The sequence below is a fragment of the Martes martes genome (assembly GCF_963455335.1).
Source record: "Martes martes genome assembly, chromosome: 4".
In the NCBI taxonomy this organism is placed as follows: Eukaryota; Metazoa; Chordata; class Mammalia; order Carnivora; family Mustelidae; genus Martes; species Martes martes.
Window position 1 is genome coordinate 142,252,099 of NC_137891.1, and position 20,976 is coordinate 142,273,074.

General features: G+C 39.7%; 1 protein-coding gene across 9 annotated transcripts in view; it reads right to left on the reverse strand.

The window, feature by feature from the left end:
* The window catches only part of NFIA (nuclear factor I A), a gene marked incomplete at its 3' end in the record, with an annotated part of 358,370 nt that overhangs the window by 160,861 nt on the left and 176,533 nt on the right, over positions 1–20,976 (reverse strand). For all 9 annotated transcript variants that reach the window (XM_080801176.1, XM_080801173.1, XM_080801175.1 and 6 more), the window contains one exon: positions 11,920–11,985. In XM_080801176.1, coding sequence (XP_080657302.1) covers positions 11,920–11,985 — 66 coding nt within the window. The remainder of the gene's footprint in view (positions 1–11,919; positions 11,986–20,976) is intronic.

Here is a 20,976-nt window from a genome sequence, read left to right on the forward strand (position 1 = left end):
ATTTAATGGAAAAGCTTTCACTTTGGGCAGCATTTGCAATTTTAAGAGAAGATAAACCTCTCTATGGAGTTAACATGATCTGTGAATACGGGACATACTAGGAATCAGATATCCTAATGAACTTGGTCTTACTCACTTGAAATGGAGAATTAACTGATTCTTTTAAATAATTCAGAAATCTAAAATCAAAGGGATGAGGTACAAGTTTCAATTGTACTGCATAAAAAACAGGGAACGGAAATAAACATTTTATGTTTTCAATAAATAGATTCCTACATCTATTGCCACTGAAATACTTTCAAATTTATTGGCAACCATAATTGTTTTATGCATTCGACAAACATGATGGCATCTGGTATTAATACCTTACAACTCATCTCATTTTATACTCTCCATCTCCAGCAGAAAAACCGAGTGAAAATTTAGTCCACTGTTGAGAACTGTCCATTAAAGAGTTGAGGACTCATAAGACTTGAGATGGTAAGGAAAAAGAGTAAAGAATCTTCATAAGAAAAATAAGAATGTCATTTTTCTCCCCAAATATCTGAAGCAAGAAAAAAAAAAAGTGTGTTCTGGATTGCCCCCTGGCATATGGCTCATGTCTATGAGGCAATGAGGTAGATGAAAGAGAAGGCGGGCTACACTTGATTATCTGCTATGGATTGCTACGAGTCCTGGGTACTTCACATCCCTGCATAGATTCATACATAAAATCTCCACAGGAACAGTCCTGCTAGTTCTGAGGACATAATTAAACCTGTGGGAGCCTGGGCAAGGCTGAGGCAGATACCTGGGAGGATGAGATAAGGAATAAAGGAAGAGATGACAATCCCAGATGAAAGAAAAACAGGAGGAAGGAAAAGGAACCAACATTGTTTAAGCTCAAAACAAAGCAGCGGGGAAAACACATTTCCTGGGAAGGTGATGACATCCCACCTTACAAAGGAGGAAACACAAGTCTGAGAGTTCAGATTGCTTGCCCAAATTTACATAATCAATAAGTTATGGAACCAGCAGTTGAATACAGTTCTTTCTATAACACAATGTAATGGATAAGCGATGAGACTCTGCAGTTAGAGTAAGTCTGGATACACTTTCCACCGTCTGGACGGTGGACAAACTATTTAAATTCTTTGTATCTCCGTTTCCTCCCATGCAAAATGGGCACGCCAACAGTACCTTTTTCTGTAGGCTTGTGGTAGGATTAAATATGGAAGAGAGAACTTCCAGCGCAATGCCTTGCTGTGGTGTCCATGAAAACGACCCATCAGATCACGTGCTACAAGAAGCATGATTGCCTGATGACCCCAGCTGCCATCCCTCTTTTCGAAGGCCACCCTTCCTCCAGGATATCCCAGCCAATGACTAGGGGGGAGAATACTAACGCAGACCCATTCCAATGGGACACAGAACTTTTTTTGAGAGAGAGAGAGAGAGCACGCGTGCGTGAAGGTGGGAGTGGGGAGGGGTAGAGGGAGAAGGAGGGAGAGAATCTTAAGCAGGCTCCACGTTCAGTGCTGAGCCCATTGTGCAGGGCTCAATCTCATGACACTGAGATTGTGACCTGAGCCCAAACTGAGGGTCAGACACTCAACCGACTGAGATACCCAAGCCCCGCATGGGACACGGAACCCTAAAAACAGGTGCCTTTGGCTCAAAGACTCTCCACTGGCCTGTACAAAATTTTCTTGGAAGCTTAGTACTATGTGAGATTCTTCTGACAGAATCCTACTTCCTTTTCCATCTCCTTCCACAGGTATCATGTCAATACTGTGGTGTGAAAGCTCTCCCAGCTAACTCTTGTTCCCTCTCTTTATATTTACTAGGCTCTACGCCCCTAATAAATCTGAGCACTAATAATTCTTTTTTTTTTTAAGATTTTATTTATTTATTTGAGAGAGATGACAAGCAGGCAGAGAGGCAGGCAGAGGGACGGGGGAAGCAGCACCCCGCTGAGCAGAGAGCCTGATGCGGGGCTCAATCCCAGGACCCTGGGATCATGACCCGAGCCGAAGGCAGAGGCTTCAACCCACTGAGCCACCCAGGCGCCCCGAGCACCAATAATTCTATCAGGGGATATTCTTCTTGGAAGATCCAAAGTAACAAGCTAGCACACAGAAAGTCCACAATGAATGTAAGCTATAATCATGATTATTATCACCAAAACCATTATTTTTATTATCATCTCTCTCTAAAGCCCAGTAGAGTTTAATCCCAACTTTGGAAACTGTTTTCCTTGAACCTGTGAGCATTATTCTGTATTTTGAATGGGAAGGTTCAAAGATGGCACTATGTTTTTGTAACATATTCTGACAATGTTTTGTCACACCTAGCAAAACAGTCCTCAATTATAAATGAAAACATATATATTTCGTTTTCCGTAGAGCCCATGAAAAATATGGTACCTTCTATTTTCAAGTCTGTCTGAAATGCCTTTTGTCTACTTCACCTTTGAATGTGGAATTTCCCAGTACTTTATTATTTGACTGATTTTCTACTTTCATCATCTTTCATGAAGCAAAGAATCTACTGATAACGAAATCTTGTAACAAAGTATACTTCCTCCGCATTTGTTCTGAAGAAGTGACTCACAGACTGTCCAATGGCTTACTCAATTGCTATCCCACTAATTAAACTTAACAAACTTACTTGCTTGGCTTGAACGGCTCTCAACTACCATACTGTACATAGTGACTGTGCCTTACAAGAGGTTGATTGTTCCAAGATAACTAACTACTGGACCAGGTACCAGCAGATACAGGAGGAATGGAATTCAAGTAGTCAGCTCGTTAGAACTTTGTGGTGCTCTCCCCCGGGGTTCATTTTCAGGGGCTGAAATTCCAGTAATTTGACCCTTTGTGATCAGTGACATTATCACCAACTACTCAGACCTTTCCATGTGCTGCTGTTACTACTGCACACCGGGCTGTGTGGGGAATCAGGACCGGTGGCCAGATAAAATATAGGAGTGAATTTAGATAAACAAATACTTTTAAAAATATAAGTATACCTATATTTAATACTACAAAATTAGTCATTGTTGATTTACATGAAATTCAGATTTAAGCTGGTGTCTTCTATTTTTATTGCTCAATCTGGTAACTATTAGGGAGAAAAAGGAAGCTTCATGGTAAATGTACTCGAGACCTGGGGGCTTATGATCTAAATGGTGTCATGAGATAAGGGATAAGCTGGAAGCCCACAGATTTAGATTTCCATTAAATGAAAAAGGAATCGTTTGCATGAGTGGGTATGTGAAGTCAAGTATCCCATGTAAGTAACTCAGCTTTTAGTATTACATGCATAAGGAAAAAACCTTTGGGGATACTAAAGGATGTTGCCATGGTAGATGAGAGAGTCTCTCTTTGGCATCGTTACAAATCAGGCCTTTGTCTACAACTCCACGCTAGACGCTATGCTTGCTCTGCTCGTCATTGAACATTAAGTATCTCACAGATCGTAGGGGCTGGGGATATATTTATTGTATTAAGAAATGAATGGATCTGGTAAGTGCATTCCTCTGTAGAGCATGTCATAGCTTACCAAGGAGTTGGCCAAGTCCTTTCCTTGGCCTCGAACACCTGGTACCATTTCATTTCCTGCTTCCCCCATCTCCAATTGCTCTGTCCTTCATTCGTGCCCCTCAAGCCACACTGACCCTCTCACTGTTCCCCCAGCCTCCCTCAAAGCCTTTACATTTACTGACCTCTCTTTCTAGGCAAAGTCCATAATGTCTGCATAGTTCTCTTCTTCACCTTCTTCAGGTCTGAACTCAAACGTCAACAGTTAAAGGCCTTCCCTGACCACACTATGTAAAATAGCACCCATGTCCTCCACTGTTCATCCCCTTATCTGTCCCTGTTTTTTGTTGTAATATTTATTATTACTGGGCACACTGCATATGCATTAGTTAGTTCATCGTCTGTCTCGTCCCACCAGAAGGTAAGCTTTTCTGTTTTTTTTTCAGTGCAGTGCCCAGTTCTTAAGATGCACTAGATAAATATTTGTTGAATGGAAGGATGAATTTAGCTTTTTCCCCCTCACTAGACTATCAAGTCCTCAAGAACAGGATGTCTGATCCATTGCTATATTCCCTCCAAGCATCCAGTACATTGTCCAAATGCACCTAGCAGATTCTTAGTAACTATCTGCTGAAATACTTATGAGAAAATTGAAGTACAAAGTCTTTAAGTGACTTGGACAACTGATTTTCTCCTAACAGATGCTCTGTGTCAGGCTTGTCATGGCAACTCTCCTTTGCTAATCTGACCTATTCAGAAGCCGTGATTTGGCTTCTCCTTGCTCATCTCTTGAGTTTACAAATGCTGCTTGCTGAGAAGCTCTCCGGTTGCAAAAGATCTACAGAGATCTAAGAAAACACTGACTATCCGTCATGGAGAGACTGTGGGAAGCCCACTGCTGCTTGGTTTAGCCTTGCCACAACATCCTTTCCACCCCTCTCTTTCACTATGCACCATATGATGCCTGCAGACAAGGCATATGAGACTCCCCTGCTCCCTTTGGGTGAAAATCAACCATGGATAGCAGTGCACAACTGAGATGGGGCCAAGTACTCTGCAGTAAATATTACCCCTCCCCCCACCTCTATTTGAGCTATCCCAGTAGATTTCCTTAACGACAAGCTAATGCCAAGGGAACAGAGTTGCCTGGAGCTGAGTAAAACCTGAAGAAGAGAAAAAGAGTGGGGAAGCTGTAGGGAAGAAAAGGTGCCAAAAATCCTTGTGGCCACATGCATTTTTGTAGCAGACAACTAATCAATCTGGATTAGTGACTCCAAATCCCCAAATAAATTATTTATATTACATTCAGTTTTCTAATATTATCCACAAATGGATAATTCCTTCCAAAAAAAATAATGTACAAGCTTTAAATCAACAAATTCACACTCCAGTGTCAAATCAGACCCTATTATTTGTGGCAAGGAAAGCTCATACACTATTCCTGACCCGAATGAGCCTTCCTGATAGCTCACCGTGCTGATTTTTAATTGATGGAGAGGTATGCTAAAGTGACCATTAAAAGTACCCTGCAGGTCCTTCTAAAAGGTCCTTCTCTGTCAAAGGGTCCTCTCCAAGTTATTTGGGTTCAGATCACAGGGAAAACCAAACAGCAGTGGATGCACACAAAGGTGTACCTTCTACCACACTGTGACTTGATGACGGCTCCTCATTTGCTTTCTTTTCTGAGCCCAATTTGAATACTACATGAGTTCTATTGCTTCCCATTTTTGGACTCAAGATCTATGGATAGATTTACAGAATCCCATATAAATTATAAATAAACACTTAAAAATGCCTTTCTCCTTAGAATGTGACATCCAATAGGCACTCAAATGGTTATGTCTCCTGGGATAAGAGTTACAGGCACAAATGATTTTGAGGACCAGAAAGAAATCCCTTTCTTTCTTCTTTCTTCTGTAACTATTTGTGTGTGAGGGACAGGGTGGGGAGGGCAGGTGGCGGAGAGAAGATGTCTAAACTAGACCACCCATCCAGTCCATTTGAGAATTTAGACATCAGGGAACGTGGGTCTAAAACATTTCCTTATTTTGGCCACTAGCCAACCACTTAAAGTCTGTTCAGCTAGTTATCCTCTATATGTAGACAATAAAATACCCATAATGTGTGAGGTAAACTACTTTTTAAGAACAACTACAAATTTCCTCTTTATTTTTCAGTTGAAAGAGCTCCTTATTGACAGTGGGTCCTGTGGTAAAGTTTAACCTGGTCTACACTGTGGAATGCACGTGGGGGTGGGGGTGGGGGTGGGGTGAAGCCTGCAACCTCACTGGGTACCTCGTCTTTCAAAAGGCAAGATCCAAGAATTTCCTTTGTCTGGAGGCATTTCTAAAGAGCCTGTGCAAATAATGATGGGTCACATCTGCTAACAATATTTAAGAAAGCATGATTCACCTGGACTCAGAATGACATTTTAGATCAAACCAAATTCTGGTTCTCCAGTCTCTTAAAGGAGAGAGACCGGCTCCGTCGCATTGCTGAAAATTCATCAGTCCGAATTTAATTATTCAGATCTGGAAACCAGAAGGCATTTAGGTTTGAATGTTTCCCTAAGTTGGGACCTTTACATGGTTTAGAATATTGATCATTACTGATACTGCTGCTATTCTGGGGGTCACTCCACTGAGTCTGTCCCTGCAGTGTTTTTGGAACAAACACTGCGGAGAATAACTGTTGCTAGGTAATTGTCAAAGAAACTCATGCAAATGATGAAATATTGATAAATTGTATTTACAAGTCAATGGTGCTACAGTGCTCCTGCTTTCCCAGGAAAGTGCAAATTATAAGGCTGTATTGCCTCCAAAATTCCTAAGATGATCCCATTAATCAAAACAGTTCCTAAAATGGGCAATCCAACCAGTAGTAAGTAAGAGACAATTCTTAGGGTTTGGAATTATGACTTTTATTTTGCCTTTCTGCTACGTATTAATATTGTAAACACTGCAATATACCCCCTATATATTTGAGGAGGTAGTGAAAAAACGTGAAAGGACAGGGCCTCCAAGGCGTTAAGAGCATATTATCAGATAAACAGTGTTTATCCATAAGAGAAGTAGAAATTTACAGTTCTCTTCTCTCACCCCCAAATTACAAAGTGTATCCCACACATAAAATCTTAAGCCAGCGAGTTAGTAGTTTTGAAAGTTATTTCATAAGTATTGAAATATTCAAAATACTCACAGAAGTAGGTTAATGGATAACTAGGAACATGTGATTGTGGTTGGAGTACATTCCTTGCTCATCTAGCAATGTTTAGCAACAATATCTAGCGTGGCAATACAAGATGGAAATGACACAAATGATGTTGGTGACCAGGAGAGCCACACTCAACCAGTTCTCTAGGGTGATTTTCAAATTGGCAGGTAGAGCTGGAAATTTTCAAAATCTGGGGCAAGTATCATGATTAATGGCTTTCCACTGATTGCAAAGGCCCATCTGAGGGTTTACGCCACCAGCATATGGGCGACCACCAGACAAATGAGGAAGAACAAACATGATTAAGCCTGAAGGAAATAATCCAAATACCAACCCTGCTTTCCTGTTATAAATATCACATTTTTAAAACCACGAAGATGAGGTTATTAATAGTAGTTGGTGCAGGTGATGAGACAGAGTAAATAGAGGGGGAAAAAACATGTGAACACAGCTTTTCTTTTTCTGGCAAGGGAATCCCATATTTTCTTCTTTCTTTCAGGAGAGGGTTGTTTTCGCAGCGAGTCCCAGCAGGGAGTGTGCTTTGAGCACCAAAGCTGGACGATGCCATTCCCTCAGACAGGGACTCGGTATGGCCCTACAGGTGCATGACTTGAATTTAGGAGGGTTATCACGTGAGCTTTTCCCTCCTTAATGACTGACCTGAAGCACCACAGAACACAAGCTTTAAGGGACTGTTCACAGGTCCCGTAAATACTGAGTAGTCATTTCAAATGTTCTGTCCCTATAAAAACTGTTAATAGCAGCCAAAGTACCTGTCGGGAATTCGTGAAGGTGGCTTGAGTCGATGTTCTAAGAAGCCCAACCAATAAGGCTCACCACCTTCAGAGTCTCTTGCAAAGCCAGAGAGGGGGTTTCAGCAAGAAGCAGAAGAACTAAAGGCATAATTCCCGTCAGAGCTGAGAACTCTGTGAGAATTTCATCCCCTATGGTAAGCAAGCATAAGCTAACAGGATGGTACTTCATAGCTTCGTTCACACCTGCTCACGTGGGAGGGGCAGAGGTACCACCTGATCTACCGTGGACATCAGCATAGCCTCTGGCTTTGGCTTCCTAGCGCTCTCAGTCCTATCTGCGTATGTGCGCCCACATGTCCATATGCGATTCTCCCCCACACCCCAGTTAGATTTTTTGCATCTCCGTTCTTCTTCTTCTTCTTTTTTTTAATTTTTGATATTTGTTTCTTTAAGAACCTTTTGGTCAATCAACAGTGAGCAGACACTCACAAAATATTTGGGGATAATGAGAACATATTCATCTACTTATTAATTCTATTCATTAAGCAAATAAATACCAGGTACCTGCTGAGGTCAAGGCACAGAGCTATATGCTCTGCAAGATTGTTTTAAAAGGAACTGGTCATGAACCCGACCCTTAATCAGCTTATAGCTTTTAATAAGCCAGATTCTACATGGTTGGTGCCAAGGAAAGACTCAGCTAAAATTAAAGCCATCTAGGTGGGCCTCTTCTTTCCAGAATCACCTTCTCTGGGAGCACTCATTCTGAAGGTTCTGGCAATTCTGAATCACTTCTGTGGTAGTCAACTAGGAGGTGAACAGACCGTGAGGAACAGTCCACAGAATAAAATAGATGTGGCACTGTGGGGACTGTAGACAGATAAAGGAGACTCATATCTGACACTTCAGAACATAGTAGGTACCTACAAAAGGTACCTCTCTAATAAAAGTCTTGGTTTCTTTCTGACACTATTCCCCTTCCGTTCCAAACCTCCCAGCTTTTGGCCTCTCCAATATGCAGGCTCTTTACAGATATGAGCTTTAACTAAGTGTAATAATGGCTACTTTTCTTTGAGTCCTTACTAGGAACCAGACATGATGCTGTTTCATGTATGTATTCTCCCTTTTAATATGAAGTATGTTCTTTTAGTATTCCTATTTTACTGATAAGAAAACTGAGTTTGGGACAGCAATTGATTCCAAGTCACCCAGCCATTATTTCATCTGAACTCAGGTCTGTCTGACTCTAGAGGCAGAGTTTTTAATCATTATATTATACCAAATTTGAGTTTCAGAGATTCTGATATTTTATCTCTGGGCTTCAAATAATTCCTTCAAAATTCCCATCTAATACTCTAATTGGACAAAGATTTGTTTCCTTTTACAGTTGAGTCTTAAGGGAGTACAAGAAAAGAAAGCAAAAATTCCACAGAAAAAAAACAGACTAGCTGGACCGGGAAGAAACAGCTGCATCCACTTTAGGTAAAGTTACATGGCCTAGTTTATGGCTTTGGATGAAACGGCATGTTGCCATTTGTCTATTCATTCTCCATGGTTTACTAGGAAAATACCATTCGTTTCCCATTACCTTTCTCCTCAAGAGCCAGGATAAAAAGAATATGATTTCCCCTAGCATATATACATAAAGAAGATGTAATACGTTCCCACTTTAATTGAAGACCAGAGTCTGTCACTTCTTCACCCACCAAGATTCCCAAAGTTCTTAGATGTTGGTTGCTACATTTATGAGAGTTGCCTTTTTAAAAACAACAACAAAACAAACAAACAAAAACCTTTCAGGAACTCATCATCCATAACCTGGGTAATGAAAAGGAAAAATCACTCTTGGAAGTTGTAGAAAGTTCTAGTTTATGGCTTTGGAAAGTTCTCCTGTAATGCACTAGAAAGTTCTCTAATGCACATAAATACCTGGTCCTGAACTCTTCATTTCTCTTCCTTTAGGGATTATGTGTCTTTAGAAAAGAGGTAAAATCGTGTTTCCTCCAATCACTTCATCTGACATCGACAAAAGGCAGGTAGAGGAAACTGAGTGGGCTGCCGTTCCTCTAGGCTAAGCTTCAATCAGAGTCATCCAAGACTAAGCAGCCTCTACTTCTTTTTCTTTGAAATAAAGAGAAGTTTGAAACATAGAAACCTATTACTTTCTCCCCCAGATATTAATACTTTCTTTGAACTCACACAATCCTACCCACCCCCTCTACCCACCCCCTCTTCACTCCCAAATAGTCTCGTGAATCCTTGAAGTAGCACCAAGTAACCGGGGGTAAAAGTGAACTTGGCTAATAGCTCTGCCTTTGGCCAAGAAATCCAGGCTCCATCCTGGTTGCTTTTTGGAATGGGAAATGCACAATATCGGTATTACAGGCAGCTCCAGAAAGGCATGCCAGGCCTCTCTCATGCTCTCGATTTATATTTGCATGGGAACAGCTTGTCGGCCATTTTATGAAGACAGATGAATCGCAGGCCTGCTAGAGGGATGGCCAGCCCTAAATACACGAACCACACACCCGTACAACCACGAAGTTTTAAAAATGAAATGAGAGTAAAATGAGTATCTCTAGACACAATTTCAGGTCAATTATATAGAAGTATGATCGATAAACGAAACATTGAAGGTTATCACCCATAAGGTGGAAATAAAGGATGAAACCAATGTATAAATATATCCCTTTAAAAATTCAACAAATACTAAGATGGATGAAGCTATTTATGACACTAAAGACAAGACTTCGGTGGGGAGGGGTGTCTCTCTTTTCTTATGCTTACTTTGAAGAGACAACTTTGATGAGGAAAATACCATTAAAACACCAGAAAAAGAAGAGGGATAGCCAGAGAGTCCATATTTAATGTCAGAATCCAGCAATGAAATCAAGAATTTCCCAGGCTTGGGAAATGAAACAAAGTCTGTAGTGAGAGGATATCTAATGTGGTAAAAATCCTCCATCCCACAGCACCGACATAATTCAGTTTACTTTATCTGTTTCAAAAGATCAGACGGAGATCAAAATGGAAAGATGTATAGCACAACAAAGGAGCGACCAAAGGAATGAGATCATTCTAAGTAGATGAAAAACCAATATGGGAAAGGATGATACGGACAAGAAAAATAAAAAGTAATATTGAAGAGCTAAGATTTTATTTATTTATTTGACAGAGAGAGAGACAGAGATCACAAGCAGGCAGAGAGGCAGGCAGAGAGAGAGAGGAGGAAGCAGGCTCCCTGCTGAGCAGAGAGCCTGATGCGGGGCTCGATCCCAGGACCCTGAGATCATGACCCGAGCCGAAGGCAGCGGCTTAACCCGCCGAGCCACCCAGGCGCCCCGAGCTAACCATTCTTTATAAGCTATATGAATATGTGCATCTTATTTAGCTCTTCAACAGGTAGGCTCTTATTATATATTATTACTGTACTATTTTAAAGATGAAGAATAACTTTATACCTTGAGAGGTTAAATAACCTGATCAATGTTACAAAGGTAAGAAATAGCAGAGGCAGAATTTGAACGCAGGCCTGATGCCACAGCCTGAGCTTTTAACTGCCGTGTGCCCTTCACATGCCCCTGAAGGTCAAGCCTCCCCATTAGAGCCTTTAGTTCTATCACTGAGGAAGAGCACTTTGGAATTTTATGAGATGGTATCCGGGAAAGTACATAGTACAATGTTCAGTATATGATAGGGACTGCCAGTTTACTTTTCAGTTTTTACTGAAACTGATAGTTTTACTCCATCTTAAATTCCAACCTGTAATGATCTATTCTGTACTTGGAGCGCATATCAGTACTTCACCAGATACTCACAAGAGTATATGTAAGAGTATATATATACATTTGTACATAAAGTGCGCTTTCTATGTTAATCAAGTTTCTGCAACCGAAATTTTATATAATTATACAATTTAGAAATTTAATACTGTCATGTACCCTTACTATTTTATTTCAGACAATTTAAAGTGGAAAATCCTTCAAAGGCGGAGATCATTTTCTGAAAGCAATTAGGAAAGGGCTAAGCTCTGAAAGGCTACGAAAGTATTTGTCAGTCGATGACCTTAAATCCCCAGTGAAGAAGGTGGTGGGGCATTTGCCACCTTAGAAGGAACTAGAAATGAAACAGAGAGGTGGCGGCTCCTTGCTTGTGCTGTAGAAGATTTGGATCTGATAAATCAACCCTACCTCTCACAGCCATCAATGTTCCTGGAAACTAAGGTTCTCATGAGTACCCTGATGGTGTTTGGGAGGGGAATGGAGGAGGGCTCGGGGCTGCTAGAACGATCCAGAGACTGCCTTGAGTCATCAAAGTTGTTCCTAACTATGGGCTGCCCATAGCGCAGGCCCCAAAATCCTTGTACTTGGTTGGCTCCTGGCTACTGCTGGACTCTGAAAGCAGCAGCTCGAGTCCCCAACTAAACTTACCATTTTCTGGCTGGTCCTTAATGTCAGCGTCACTTGGCTGGCTGGGACTTTCAGATTGACTTGAATCTGAAAAACATAAAAATACAGCCAAAAATTACAGGGTCTGCGAGGGAAAGTGGATCAGAGGTGCCAGACTTTCTCAAAAGGTTCAGCATGTAAACTAGGAACGAGAACGCTATGGGAATGACAAGATGAATGAGGGGAAAAAAGTGGGGGAGGGGGAAAGAGAAAAAAGGGGGAGAAAAGCAGCAGCGGCAGCAGCCCTTTGCCTTTGGAGAGGAGGCTCCGTTCTGGGTACACCTCCACGGCGTCTGGCTTGCGCCAGATCACAACTTGAAACACTTCAGAAACCATTCTCTTACAGAGAAACCATTTCCAAACTGCTCTTCTTCATTATTTATACACTAGAGTCTGATAAAGACTTCATCCTTCATTACACACATCTGAAGCTTGATTCAGAACATAATAAAGTGTCAAAACATATTTTGAAGCTGGTATATAAAAGCAACCCAAACAACAGTAACAAGTTCTGTTGATATTTAGCTCTGTACTACAGCAACACACTAAGCAGACTAACGCCACAAAATATGAGAGTCCTAATACTCTAGCACGTTCACTTGAAATCACAGGATCACTCAAAGGCATCTTTTCGAAAGAGACGTGTTGCCTCCACTTTACAAGTATGATTTTCCTCTGGTGCTGATGCCTTTGGGAGCTCCTAAGAGGACTTGTTTGCAAAAACAGATTCTTGCACACCTTTGTTGAATTCCATTAATTTTTTATTTAAAAAAATATAAGCATTTCCAAATTAAAAAAAAAAAAGGCAAAACGGGACCATTTTTTGGCAAAATAACATTAATTTTAAAAATGAGATCAAATTAAGTGAGAGCAAAAGAATCTCACAGAATTAGAAGTAAACATACTTAGACATTTTTTGGAGGAGGAGACAAAAATCGGGCAAAATATTTCAAGGGTAAATTTTTGGGCTGTGAAGCATATTCTGAGACTTTAAACGGTATAGAACATTATCTAAACACAAACAGAAATATTTTTTTAGAATAACCTCTATCTGTGTAAAGTCTGGCTAGTAACTTTACCTTGGCTTCACAGGGTTAGAATTGGCTGTCTAAAACTTGACCACATTTCAGCAAGAAGTTCAGTGCAAGATCAAAAGGTCATGACACTTAACTGTGATTAAACTGAAAATATTACTTCTATTTCAACAGAGTTATAGCATTATTATTCTCTTTCTTGGAGATATTGCAAAAAGAAGTAGCACTCCTAGTGACCCTGGGTCGAGAAATGCTAATTCATTACTTTAGAAGGGCTCTCTGCTTTTAAGCAAATGAGGATTTTAATTATAGGGAAGTATTATAAGGAAAATGTCTGTCTCTAAGTTTTCAGATGATCTTAACCTGGTGACTACAGCAAACATTCTACGCCGATCCCAAAGTACAAATAACAAAAGATGTGAAAAGTGAATTTTTAAAGTCTGGCAAAGCGATAGCTTTTATCATTTTGTAACAATCACCATAGTGAAAACACAAACAAAAGCATGATAGCTCAAAATTAACTTGAGAGAAATCCTTCAGAATGATCCCTGAAATCAAATACAGAGCCGGCACTGAAAATTGGAAATGCAAATTTACATTGGTCCATATTTGAAATTTTAGCTCCATAAATTAACATTACTTTTATAGCAAGCAATTAAAAAAATACGGCATGACTACCTTCTCTTTTTCTACAGAAAGATCCTCTAATTTTGCCTTTAAAAATTATAAATTAAATAGTCTGAGAAGCATTTCAATATGTTTTAGGAGAACGGCATACTTTTATTATTTTTGTCCTAGAAAATTTTAAACCATTGATATTTATAACTAAAATTTTAAAAATACTTAATTTTGTTTTAGGGAAAGTTAAAATTCTTCCTGATCACATCCCAAAAAGGATACATAAAATTCTGCCAAACAGAACATTTATGTTGCAGTAATACCAGCAAACCTAACTGGTGGAAATATGAGAGCTTAGCCGATGTTCTTCCTCCAGGTATAATATCTTCAGGATTAATCACCTCATGAACAAACAGAAAAACATTTTTCATCTCAATTAATCTAAATATACGAAAGCCATTGTGCTTCTGATATTTATCCACTAACAGTAATGCAAGAAGGATAATGATATCAAAACAATGTTTTTAATAATGTAAAAGTGGACTTCTTCGTTCTTTCGACTTTTCTTTTACACTTGCTTCACCACCTTACCTTCATGGAAGCATGAACAAACAGCAACAGAAGATGGCCGTAGGTGTGTCAAAGAAAGTTTAAAATTCCAAGCCACAGAAAGAGAAACAAGTAAACACCAAATGACTGAGAGGCAAGAAAAGACTCAGAGTTGGCGTGAAAGGGGCCACAAGAGCTCTTCTGAAAGCTCAGATACACACACGGGGGGAGGCTTCTAGCCAAACTGAAAACGGAATTTAATTTCTCCAGTTTTATTCAAAAGCTGGAGACACTGCTAACCACTGAGGACAGCATACTAAAACATACTATCCTGGTTAGGGGTAGGCAGAGCCAAAGACCTACAAGAAAATTTAAATGATCTAAAAATTTCCGTAGTTACTTTCAAACTTGGGCTGTTGGATGCCGTTTCGTTTTTGAACCAACAAGGAGCAGAACTACCCCGTCCCGGGCCTATGTTCTATGCTGAGGATTCATGGACACTTTCCCTGGCAATGCAAACGGTCACCCACGCTGTTAAGTATGGAGCCAACCAGATGACCAGAATTGCAAATTAATTTCTACCCATACATAATTGACATAAGTGAATGATTGCTTCCTTAAGCATGTACATTGAAACACTATCATGAAGGTTACCAACTAACTTACTTTTCTCTTTGATACTTGGTATAGAAACCTAGGTTAACCTCATAGCTTACTTTTTTTTTTTTTTTTACAATTATCACATGGTCAGTTGACTGTCACCACCTGGAAGAATTAGATGCTCCAGAAAACAGACTCAACTGCATGGAATCGGATGCCCTATCTCATAGCTTCTATCTAATATCTGGCATGACTTCCTCTGGTTCCCTGGTTGAAAGCCAGAAGATCTGTATATTACAATGAAGAGAATATTATTTAAAATGTGTTTAAATGATGGAGTTGGAAATGCTATTGTGAGGAAGTACATTAGGGTCATCAATTTTTTTTTTCCCCATCTAGGGACTTGCTTTTGTTTAAGGAATCTCAGACTTCAATGTAACCTTGAAAAGCAATGTTTCTTTTGGCTTCTAAAAAATTTATGAGCAGAAATTTAAACCTAAAATAGACAGGGTTTGCATATAGGAGGCTGGGTTGAGACCTCTTAATTGAACTGGCAGCCATCTATCTATGCATTTTTATGGCGCCTACAGATATATTGCTGGAGTACTCAGACAAAGATATTTCACTATCAATACAATCACTGGGGAAAGGAATAAAATAAATCCTAATGCCTACATCTCCATCTCTGCTTCCATAAGCTTGTGCAATGCAGGAACAGAAGCCTTGTGCTAGATTTGCTACTTATGCACACATTCAGTTGCCCCAACCTCAGTTCTGCTCCTCCCCCAAGCATGGACTTTCGGAGAACACTCCCTCTGGGAAGGGGAAGAATGACAAAAACATGTCAATAGGGCAAATAGCAGGCAAAAAACACAGAGATCACCTTCATGGAGTTTATGTTCTTTAGATATGAAGCAAAGATGGAATGTTGCTGAATCTTCCTTGTGCTCAACTTTCTCCTCTCCAGTCCCTTCATTGTACATCCATCTCGTACGGTGTGATTTATACTATGTTATACTAAGGGGATCTTAAATGATGTCCTATGAGAATCTGAATTCCATAAGAAAAGAGTTCCTGGGCTCCTGGGTGGCTCAGTCGGTTAAAGCCTCTGCCTTCGGCTCAGGTCATGATCTCAGGGTCCTGGGATCCAGCCACACATTGGGCTCTCTGCTCAGCAGGGAGCGGGCTTCCTCCTCTCTCTCTGCCTGCCTCTCTGCCTACTTGTGATCTCTGTCTGTCAAATAAATAAATAAAATCTTAAAAGAAAAGAAAAGAGTTCCTTTTTCACTCTTTTCTTGTCCCCAGTACTTTCCAAGGGTGCCTGGCCTGGCCAAGGATTGACTAAGTGCTGAACTCAAGACATGAATTTTCAATACAAGTAACTTGTTCAGCTTTCTAACACTGGGCCACCAGCAACTGGAAAACATACTAAAGTCATACCTAAAGGGGACTGAGACTCACAAACCGAGGAAGGAGGGCAAATAAAAGGCCTTTATTTCTGCTTGATGTTCCCCTTCGTGGGGCCTGGCAAGGGAGAGACAGGTTCGTTGGCTGGGAAATCTTGCTCAGTGGTTAGCAGTCACAACCACCTTCCATGATGCCATGGCTGGCACACACCACAAGAGGCTCCTCGGAGGAACAAGAGCTGAGGACAGGGTCTGACCCAGAGGAGGCCCCCCAGAAATGTGTATAGTCTACAATGATGGACAGCGGAGGACCCTTCCACACATTCAAAAAATACAAAGCTGAGAGAAATCTGCCATATTCTGACACCCGAGGAGTGCCTCAAAATCCCAACAGGTGCTGTGGTCAAAAGTTGATAAAGGAAGAACAGACATGACGTGGTGAAGAACTCTTCCCACCCTGACACAAATCAGTGTAATTCCTATTTGGTTATCACGATATCAACAAAAGTCTGTGGACCATAAAGGGACAGATTCTGGTTCCACCAGAAAAATAATTCCACCTAAGTTTCAACCTCCCTCCCTGCATTATGATTTGGCTAAAAATGAAGATTCAAAAGCCTCTGTTAAACTTCCGTGTCCAGTTCTAAGTCTCCCCAACGGAAAGGGAGATAATGAAGAAGCCAGAGGCATCCAGGAACATAAATGAGTTAGTCAGCTGAAAGAAAAAAAAGTGAAAATTCCACCTAAAAAGAGTTTCCAGTTTGTGGTGTGAAAAGAAAAGGCAAAGACAGGAATGAATACTGTGGTGCAAATAAATGAAGAGTTAGGAGCACTTCTGGAAGAAAAGAAAATAAGGACTAGGGGTAATGATACTCTGAGTATAATTAACAGTTACACTCCACAATTGTAGCCCTTAAGGATACTCAAAATTCAGGTAAGTTTTGTTTCTCATGGTTCAGGAAGACAGAGTTCTTTGCAAAAGAGGCCAAAACACACCAAGATTCATTTTTTCTACATCCATGATGTTATGATGGAAAAACAGTTCTCCCTGTGATTGCTAGTGTAAGGTTTAGAGTTACTCTACCGGGACCCTCCAGTATCACATGTTATGATAGTAAAGAAATCTGGAAGGGCAAACGGTTATGATAGTCACATTTGTTTATTAGTCATTAGAGCTTAGTTACAAAAGAAATATTCTAAGACTTTAAATATTTAAGGCTATTATCTATTTTTCCCCAGTATCACCATGACCTTAAAGACTGAGGTGTAAGGAAATTATCTGAAATACCTTTGTCTGAGAAGGCAGAATGTCAGTGTTCAGGTGCACATATGTATATAGTTTGTAGCTTACATGTGAACACTGACGAATACAATACCATCAGCTAACCCTAACATTATCCATCATGGTCTGGTGAAGAACAAACAGATTTATAATACCATCATTCAATCTGGGGCCACTAAATATATTCAATTATTATTAACTTTTCAGAGAACAGATAAAATCCTTTAAGTTCAATGAATAACCAAACCAATATTTAACGTCAATTAAAGTGCACAGTTGTGACCCACTTAATAAAAAATTAACATACAATAACCTAGTTTTTAACACAGATAAATCATGAGGTGACTCCCACCAACCAAGTTTTCTTAGCTTCCAAAATGGAAACACTCCACAGGCCTTTAAATGGGAAGTCTTATCTTGATTGGCTATAAAATACAAACGTTGATCTCCATAACTCTCCCAGTAAGCTAGAAGGGAGTGTTTGTATGGATAAGTGTGTGCGTGAGATAACCGCAGTCACGAAGTCCTTCACCAGAAGGGAGATGGGGAGATGCAGCAGAGGAAAAGCCCTTGTTCCAAAAGAATGAGGCTAGCGTGCACACATGGGTCTTCCTCCCCTCTAATCCAGACTCGGACGGAGGAGGAAGGCTGTGTTCGTGCAGCAGTGACTTGGAAGGACTCCACCAGACCACCCGGGGGCTGCCAGCTGCTCCGAGATCTACCTATTAGCCATTCCCCTGGATTGCATTTTCAGGGCATACTTAAAAGAGTGTTACATAATCTAGGTTACTACCATTTTTTTTTTCCTTGAAAAAAAATTTTTTTAAATGTCTTCCTGAAGAAGAATTTGTGAAATATTAAATTTGCAGGAATTAGAGTTTTTGGCATTAGTGCTGGTATTCAGAGCCCATCTGTTTAGTCGGGACTGTGTATGATGATGAGACCGTTTAGGTTGAAGAGTGAGTCAACTGTCTTATCACCTACTCATAAATGTGTTATTTTTCTATGTGCACAAGGAGGTTGCGGAATGATATAGTTTTAACACGTTGAGAAAAAAAATAAAATGGCGTAACTATTGTGTTATGACAGTGAGGGGGAATCATTTCTAAGCTTTAAAAATGACAAATTCAGTCACTCTGAAAGTAACGACGAAATGACTCAATCTTAAGCCTTCAATCTTTTAATGAGGTTGATTTCAAGTAATGATCAGGTTTTTCAGTGAAGTTCTACACGAAGTCAAGGGCAAGAAGGTGGAGATTATAAAAGATCTGCAAGCACAATACTAAATTTATAATTTTTTACATCTTCTTTGACAAGGGTCTGTGACTAAAATAAACTATAGTATTCAGATAATCATTTTGAGTTTTGTTTTTCCCACAACAGGAAGTATGATGGTAACCTGTTGATCAATTCAGAACTCCAAAGTTACTGAGTCAACCTGGTCACCTACTCATTCATGTATAAACAAAGATGTGCTTTAAAAGTGATCACATCCCCTTTTTAGTCACTTTTTTCACACACAAAAAATTAATTAGAACAGTAAGTTGTTAGAGTTCTTAAACAGAAGAATATATACTTGAAGATTACTCAAATAATCATCTACACAACTTAAAATAGAAAACTTCTCTGTATACTTTCATGTTATAAAAACAAATGTGTCAAATGAAAATGATGCACAGCTGATTTGTAGTCTATATGCATTATTTTCTTTTATCTAAATATCTATAAATTTACTCCAATAACAAAGTGACCCCTGTTATGGGGGACATGTAAGCTCAGGATATACACTAAATATTAGCTTTTCTTGCATTCATATTTTACTACTGAAAGGAGTATGAAATGACCAAAAAAAAAAAAAAAAAGGTGTTTAAAAATCTCAACTATATAACTGCTCTGGAGCTCAGTTTCCTCATCTGTAAAATGGGGACAGTAATCATCATGTTACCTAAATTAACAGGACTGTTGTAGAGATCAACTAAAATAATACAAGAAAACCTGGTTTTAAAACTATAAGGTCCCCCCCAAAAAAGAAATGTACATTTACCACAGCAATATAAATCTTTTCATCCAAATGCAGTTTTTTGTTTCTTTTTAAAAATCAGACCCAACCCACATATGTTGTGATTCTGGTATAAAACATCAGTATCATGGACCTGGTTTAAAAGGAAAGGTTCTTAATTCCCATATACTGGGAAAGAGATTATCTCTGATAATGGAAATGTAAATCTCAGCTTGCCGTTGTTTATTCCAGACAGACATTTGTGTGTTAAGTCTGTTTATCAGGCAACACTTTGTCTAAGCCAGGAAGTAGTCAGTCTTTGTAACAAGATGTATGCAAATGAATTTCCCATGAGTCTCTGCAGCAAACTGTAGCAGGGAGAAAAAAAAATTCCTTGTTACTTTACCAGCAAGAAGCTACCTCAAAAGTAGACTAGAGACAGAACTATGAGCTAGACTATGCTGATTAGTTTAAATGAGTCCTAAACATGTGCTCACAGTCTGTTGCTCTTTATTCTAAGCAGACTTGGTGCATTACATCTGTTTATCAGACAACACTCTGTCTGGGTATTCAGGCTTTGTAACCTGTGTGAAAATGAACGGTGACCATAATCCCATGAAATAACCTGTCTGAGGCAAAACTCCAAACCTCCTGTCGCTTTAAGAATCCCCACCAACAGAGTTCCCATGAAATCTTTGAAACTTAAAAAAAAAAAAAAAATTCATAGAGCTCTAACTTTTTGCCCACCTTCTATCTTGAATAACTTTTCTACATTCATTGGTTCTCCTAAGGGCATGACAGACTCAAGGCAGAATGGTGAATTTTATCATTTTATCATGCAAACTGGACTGATAAATTTAAAAAACTGCTAAATATGCCCTACCTAACCTTCAAAAAACAGATTTTTTTTTAAAGAAAATACTTTTCTACCATAATAAAAAAGTAGTCTTTAATCCTATTATTATTTATCCTTATCCAGGGATTTTTTTTTTTAATCCTACTATAAACGACTCTTTAAAAAAAAATTCTGTACAGGAAGAATGGAACAGTGTATTTCTTTTCTTTCCGTTTTTCTTGTTGGTTTTCTACAGGGTTTGAAGAATCTTACCAGAGGAATCGAATTGGTTTAAGCTTGTCCTCCTAGACAAAATAAACACTTTAGGACTCTACTTGTTTGTATTCTCCTCAGCAGTGCTGTATGCATCAGCAGCTAAAAACAAAGAAACTTTTTAGCTGCTCAGACAAAATGCAGAAGCTTCCCAAACAAGGAGGCAAGGGAGGGGGTGGGGCTGGAGAGGAGGGTGTGGGTGGAGAAGTGTGCGGAAAGTCTGACAGTCCATTCAATATAGGGATGATGGCTATAATGCATCCAGGGTCCCCTTGCTAATTAAATATGCACTGGCACAGTTTTGATCGATGCAGGCCATGGATCAGGTGACACACCTGTAAAATCTTGAGTCCAGAGCTCCCAGGAAAAGGGAAAATACAGTCTTGTCTCCTTATCTTTGTTTTCAAAGGCTCTCAATTTCTGTGCTTAGATATCTAATTTAA